The sequence below is a fragment of the Belonocnema kinseyi genome, chromosome 2, assembly GCF_010883055.1.
Source record: "Belonocnema kinseyi isolate 2016_QV_RU_SX_M_011 chromosome 2, B_treatae_v1, whole genome shotgun sequence".
NCBI classification, from domain to species: domain Eukaryota; kingdom Metazoa; phylum Arthropoda; class Insecta; order Hymenoptera; family Cynipidae; genus Belonocnema; species Belonocnema kinseyi.
Genome location: NC_046658.1, coordinates 58742739 through 58749824, shown reverse-complemented (window position 1 = coordinate 58749824; position 7086 = coordinate 58742739). Strand labels below are relative to the sequence as shown.

Here is a 7086-nt window from a genome sequence, read left to right as displayed (position 1 = left end):
TTCTTTGCACGCCGACCGAGTCCTGGAATCACTCGTGGATTTAAAACCGATATATATATATATATATATATATATATATCAATCAAATGACCATCACGGGTATACGGGCGAGTAGGGGGCGCCATGTTTCTATCAACTGATATTTCTAATGAATTATGACTCTCTATTTCTCTCTGATAACTATATATCTTTTGCTTAAGGCCATGTGACGAGAGGGTCACGTGACCAAACCTGGTCTTCAATTTTTCTTTCCCAACTTACGTCTAAACGAATTGAGGTATCGCTCTGAAAGTTTGGGAAATGAAAGAGGAGCTAATAAAGTCCATGTCTCTGCTTTTTTCCGGTGGAAATTTTAAGAATTTTTTTTTTTAAGAAACTACCAGTGGAAGTTTCCTTTTCCAAATTACGTCCACACGGAATGAGATATTGTATTAAAAATTTGGCACGATAATGAGGAGGCATGCAAGAATATGTCTCTGGTCCTAAATAATTAGAATAGTGAAAAAAGTTTTTTTTTAATCACTATTTTGCAGAAATACCGACCGTGCTGTCGTCAAACCCTGCAAGCCATGGACATAGGAAACAAGGGACTAGGCACGCCATTGGGGGGTGATGCAATGAGGGGGGAGGTCCGCCAGCTTTTGATGTCCCGCGACAAACATGGCAGCGCCCACATGTTTATATTTTCATGTCCAGTTTGTCGGCAAAAATGCTCGTACGCATAATCAAATGGCACGTCGTAAGATGGCGGCTCTCCCCACTCATGGAATTCTCCGCCCTCCCGTAGATTCAGCCCCGCTCGCCCAAGTTAGGATGGCATGCCTAGTCCTGTGTTTCCTATGTCCATGACAACTTCGAACTTCTAGGGGTATGTGGGCAAAACAGATTGCATGATTACCGTCAGAGAAAGTTAAGAGTCAAACTTCTGCTGTAAAACCTAAATGTGTCCGTCGATAATCATTATTTGCATAAATAAACTTTTTTCTTCCTCCAACTCTTTGCAAGGCCACAAACGATCCTTTAATATTTATTAACATTTCCCGAAAAAAATTCCCGCGTTATTTAAACTTTTATCTTTCAATATGGGTGAAAAAATATTGATCTTAGGGCTGACTTGATCAGCTGTTATACTCATCACATGACCTTAATTTATTGTTATTATATTTATTTAAATAACGTCTTGTCTGAATATTAAGCGAATTGGCTCTAACTTCGAATGAATTTTCTTCCCGAGAAGTTAAAAAAGTAGGGGGAGGGGGCAGAAAATTCTAGATCCGGTTCTTTTTATAAACGTTTCCTCCTGGGTTGTTCGGAACGCAGTTAAATTAAATGTTTTTAAACAAATTAGTGGATTTCCATGAAAATCGGAATACGTATTTATGTATCAGGTTTAGAATACGAATTTGAAATACAACATTTCAAAAAAGCATTTCAAATTCATTCAAAAAAGGAACACGAATTTGAGGTAGAAATAAAAAAAACTAAAAAAGCAAGCTACAGTTCGGAAATTTTATTCAACTAGTATATTTTTAAATGAAAATTAATACGAGATTTTTCGAGTTGCAGAATATAAAATTTCGGGTTGCAATTCTAAAATTCAAAAGAACGATATAATATTGAAAAAAATTCAATAAAGCCGCAGACTTTTTATCATATAAATTTTTTGAGCATTGGCCACCAATTTCTAAAATTCAGGTTGCTTGTTTGAATTCTATATTTTCGAACGCAAAATTATATTCTACAAAGTACAAACGATACATTGCCTAATTTATAAAGGAATGTAAGGAGCCGGATACGACTAGGAACTCGAACGGCAATGCAGAAGAGGGATTTCATATTCCTGTTTAAATGACACAAGTTATTCGTCTTTTCTTCTTTTTAATAACTAATAATTTTATAGCAGAAGAAGAAAAAACCGTCTGAGCTATAAATTATTTTAATTAGGCAAATTCTATCAATTAAATATTAAACGTGTTTTGGTAAAAGAAAAACACGTCACAAAACATATTTCTAATAAACAAACATCTCATGTTCTTACGTTTAATTGTTGTCCTTAAAAAGGTGAAACTGCTTGTCCAATTGTATCATCCAGATTGACCAAATCTACCAATAATTCCAAGAGCTGAAACGAACGAAAATGATATTTAAAAATATATCATAGCGTATAATGAAATGTAAAACATTTTACGTTTCTACTTACATTAAAAATTAAAATTGTTTAAATTTTGAATAAATTTTTTTCCACTATTTTTAAAAGAATTATTCTTAGTTTTATAACTTAATTTTTTTAATTATACCTTCATAGGAATTGCTTCAAGTCCTCCAACAATATTCTTAATGTCTTCGACATCTTTTAGTAAAGCTTGGATATTTATCGGTTTGTTCTCATATCTCTCAATCAGTTGAATTAGCTCAGAAACTCTTTTTTTCAACAAGAGATTACGCTGTAGTTCCTTTTTCATCTGCTCCTCCTCATCTTTCAGTCGTTTTTTCTCTTCCCTGATTTTCTTCTCCTCTTCTTCTATTCTTTTCTTTTCTTCATCCTTTATTACCTTTTCTTCTGCTAATCGTTTCTTTTTCTCTTCTTTTCTTCTCTGCTTTTCTGACATTTCTGCCATTCTAGTCCTCTCCTTTTCTATTCTTTCGTTCTCATCAATTCTTCTCTTCTCTTCTTCCTCTCGCTTCTTATTTTCAATTTGATTCCTCTCTTCGACAATTTTCTTGTTCTCCTCAATTTGTCTCAAGTCTTCCAAGATTTTCTTCTCATCTTCTTTCTTCTTCTCCTCTACTAATTGCTGCCCCTCTTCTTCAAATTGTCTATTGACCTCTTCTTTCCAAGTCAGACTTTGTAAAATTGTGTCTGATGCTTTTAAACGTAATGTTGTGAATATGCCAATATAAGCATTATCATAAAATACTTCATCCACAAAATAACCCCTTCTGGGCAAAAGACTCGCGAACGCATTTTCATTCCAGTTTCCCGAAATTTGAAACATCTCAAGCGAAGAATAGCAGTTCATCACATCAGTTTCCGTAGATGCAGCCAAGACAACTGGACAGTCGATTTTATCCAGTATAATCAGCGACTCTTTCCATGCTGGAAACGTGCAAACAACATTATCAAAATCGGCGAAAATGTCTGGTCTCAAAAAATGTTCACTCTCAAAGTAATCCTTATAAAACATATCATAACTCTCGATTGTTAACGTTTTCGCGACATTTGAACAAAGCCGGCAAATGTCAATTTGCTTCTTCTGAGCAAAAAGTTCAAGTCCAACGAAAACTACTCTCAAATTGATTAAATTGGGTAACCAGTGGAGGATAAGTTCCCACTCTTTCAAATGTCTCTCATCGAGTCGATTGAAGGAAATCACATGGATTGTCATGTTCGGGCGATTATTTAATCTCAAGAAATCCATGGCAAAAAGCAGTGATAACGGCCTCGTGAAAAACTGAGATACGTACAATTGTAGTGTAATATCGGGAACATGAAAGTCCACCGTTTTTTTCAAATTTCCAAAGTAAGCATTCATGAAAGATTGTATGGAATTGGGCAACAGGATAGTGCTTTCGTTAAAAGGTGCCAACTCTAGCACTTTTACCATTGGAATATCAGCATAAGCTTTAGAAAGGCTCTGTAACGAAAAGTTCAACGAAAAAATTTGACATACCCGTTTATGAGACGAATCTCCCCAGTGTCTTTTGCAAAAATTTGCTTGTGGGCACTCCGGACACGGGTTTAGCAAGTTTTCATCAGCTTCGAAACACACATTGCACACTTTAGGAAATTGGAGCATGTCTACTTCGTAGGGATGGAAATCTCTTTTCAAATGGGATTCTATGAGACAAATCACACGGTCTTTAAAAGATACTTGATCTTCTTGTCTCACATCTTTCAAATCGCGATAGATGAAACCTTTTCTACGTGTATTATTTTTCATCACGGTATAAACGGCCTTGCAGAAATCTTTGTGACGATTCCAATCGTATATTTGATGAGCGCTTTTGCAATATACTGCAAATTTGCAATTTGCACATCTTTTAAATTTGAGAGAATTCTGTTTCTCGAGGAGGAAACAAACGCTACAAGCGTTGGGGTAAAAATAACTGTCAAAACTCCTCGTTCGTGTGGAAATTTTCTTGTCCATAAAGCGTTTATCTATAGTCGAGCTGATAATCTTGAACTCTTCGTCGGTGAAATTTTCCATTTTTAAATTATTAATTATAACCACTCATGACATAACCTTTGCTCTAACACAGCACTTTTTGCCGGAACATCCCTTTAGCCATATTATATTTTAGAGTAAAAGACGGCGCCACCGTACAATATAAGATTATAGCGGGAGATTTGAGTCAGAAAAAAGTATTTTTTTCTAGAAAAAAAGTTATTTGTTTAGTTCGAATCCATTTCAATACTCATATCAGGCAGGTTTTACACTTCAAATCGCAAAACCTCTCGGGGATGAAATATATGTTGATTTTTGGAGGAAATTAGATGATAAGCATTTTTCCGATTTGCGAAACAAAACATTTTCGAAGAAACAGTTATGCATATATCTGAATTTTGTGTTTTGTTTTTCAACAAAACAAAAACATGTGACCTAATTCAGATATTTGTCGGGTTCTTCCCGATTCTGATTGATTCTGATAACGTTTATCGTCTTTCGAAATCAACTGAGAAATTAAAAAAAGATTCAAAGGCGGTGCTCTACACTTATTTTTTTGTCACTTCTCTGTTGAATCTATAGATTTATACGCGGAAGATATTTTGTGAGTTCCATAATGCGGGTTAAATAACTTTTGTGACAAGAATTTGATTTTTCTTCATAAAATCGTATTTTCTCATTTTTCTCGGAAACAACACATGCGTAAAAATGATGAGATAAAAATCTGTATATCTAAAAAAGTTCTATGAAAATACCTCTTGCTCTTTTTCGGTATCTTGCACTGTTTTAGGAGGAAAATTCCAAATCTCAAAGAATGACTTTCTTATATTAACAAAAACTTTTCAATTGCATATCGGAAAGAATAATAAAGGAGGGGGTTAAAAAATCTTTTAATGTATTCAAAATTTCAAAAAATAACATTTTTGAGGCCGGGAGAATTCTTCCTAAAAATATATTTTTTGAATTAACTATATATATTTTAATATTCTTGCGGATTTCAGAAGAAGATATAATAAACATTATCAAAAATATAAATTAAGCGATAAATATCTAAATTAAACCAAAAGTTATAGAGGTGAAGATAAATTTTTTTGTTTTTTGACAAACAAAGCACTAAATTAAAATACGCATAACATCTTAGACATTGTTTTCGCAATTGAAAAAAATGTATTGCCTAATTTCTTCTAAAAACAGCCATACAGTCCGCTCTCTGAATAATGCCGCACATTGATGAAGTATATATGTTTGGATGTTTTCCTCGCAATTTTAATTCAACAAAAACGAGCCGTTTTTGCACATGCATTGATTCGATAAGTAGTTGATTATTTATTATATGTACTATAAAGCATTAATCCGATACATAGTCTATTTTCTTACATTTATTTGAGTGGCACTGTTTAGAGAGGCTAGATTGAAATGCCGGCGCTCGAAGCGATAGCGCAATGGTGGAGAATGCGATTGAGCAAAAATGAGAAGACGACACTATTCAGAGCGGCAGTATTCAGAGCGGCCTGTACTAATGAAACATTTGAGAACCTAATTTAAAATGCAATATATAGTGAGTCATGAACTCAAGTCGATAATGTTTCTTAATATTATTGTAATAAAAACGCAACAAATTTCTTTAGATTTAATTTAATTTTTTATATTAATAAACAACTAATATAAAAAAAAAGAAAAATTAATAATGACAAGTTTTATTTTTTATCTCAATTATGATGCCAAAAACTTCAACTTGAGCCACCGTAAATTTTTTTCATTTTTTTATACAATCGTGTACATTACCATTGTTTTAAGTCATGAACATTTCAGATTTATCGTTTTTTAGAATATACATTAAACATTTTAGATTTCAATAACATACTAAGAGATAAATATTTATTTATATATTAGAAAGTTTACCTAAAAATAAAAACACATAGTTAGTTGTTTAAAATTAAAGCAAACTTAAAACTAATAAAAAAGTGCAAAACGACCATTTTCGCATGAAATCAGAATTAATGAATCTTGTAGATCTGTTTTTTTAAGTAGTTCTGGGCCATTTTTCAAAACTGCGTTTCTGCCATGTGTCCCAGATTTTTATTTTACAAGCTGACTTCTAATTCTGAAACAAGATAACAATATAAATTGGTTCATTGTAGTAATCACAGATAGCTTTTTGGGGGGTGGCGGCCCGGAAAATTTTACGAATGCTTACTGAGCTAGAGGGGGGGGGGGGGGGGGGGGGGGGGGGGGGGCAAAGTAGTTCTTATATAAGTTTCCTCTCTCTAATAATTGTTTAAAAAATATGCTAACTGAATCCGATTTTGATATTTTTTCTCTTTTATGATGTAATATTTCATATTACATACGGCAAAAAATATAAGAGTCGAGGAGATACCCATTTCACAAAAATGTCGCGAAATTACGTGGAATCCCTGGAAGTCCATTTAAGAGGGGAGCCTGCTTTGGAGGCTTCAAAAAATCGATTTTTTTTTGCATAAATGTCTTCCTAAACTATCCAAGAATATGTCCATAAAATTTTAGAAGCATCCTCGAAATATTTTTGGAGTTACAAAAGGAATAGTGAGTAAGCGTCGAGCAGGTATACGATCGGCCGGGTCGCTAGGAGCGCGCGCAGAGTCGGCTTGAGCCAAGCTATACTAGCATTTGACTTCAGTTTTGTTTTGTGTTTCGGTACGTGAAACTGTATGGACCAGGAATCGCCGATTAGCATACTTATGTGGTAAGTTGAATAAAATTACGATTTTTTATATACGAAAATTTTGACGCGCGATTTCTCGGTTTTCCATTTTCACGATTTTTCCTAATTGGCGGAAAAGATAGGGAAAAAACTAAACGTCCTATCGCAACGAGACAAAATGGATTGTATTCAGTATAAAATTTTCTTCAAGTTGAACCTAAAAAAACTTCAGAAAGT

At 33.9% G+C, this 7086-nt stretch overlaps 1 protein-coding gene across 1 annotated transcript; it reads right to left on the bottom strand.

The window, feature by feature from the left end:
• Positions 1-1512: 1512 nt before the first annotated feature.
• LOC117168149 lies at positions 1513-4273 on the bottom strand. Its single transcript, XM_033353571.1, has 2 exons — positions 2298-4273; positions 1513-2122 (listed from the first exon to the last, which is right to left on the bottom strand). The coding sequence occupies exons 1-2, from the start codon at positions 4206-4208 to the stop codon at positions 2054-2056; spliced, it is 1980 nt and encodes a 659-aa protein (XP_033209462.1). The 5' UTR covers positions 4209-4273; the 3' UTR covers positions 1513-2053.
• Between the last annotated feature and the right edge of the window lie 2813 nt (positions 4274-7086).

Coding starts and splice junctions, on each gene's coding strand:
- LOC117168149 (XM_033353571.1), bottom strand. CDS start 4,208: ATGGAAAATTTCACCGACGAAGAGTTCAAGATTATCAGCTCGACTATA. Junction 2,123..2,297: donor TTGAAGCAATTCCTATGAAG/GTATAATTAAAA, acceptor CGTTCGTTTCAG/CTCTTGGAATTATTGGTAGA.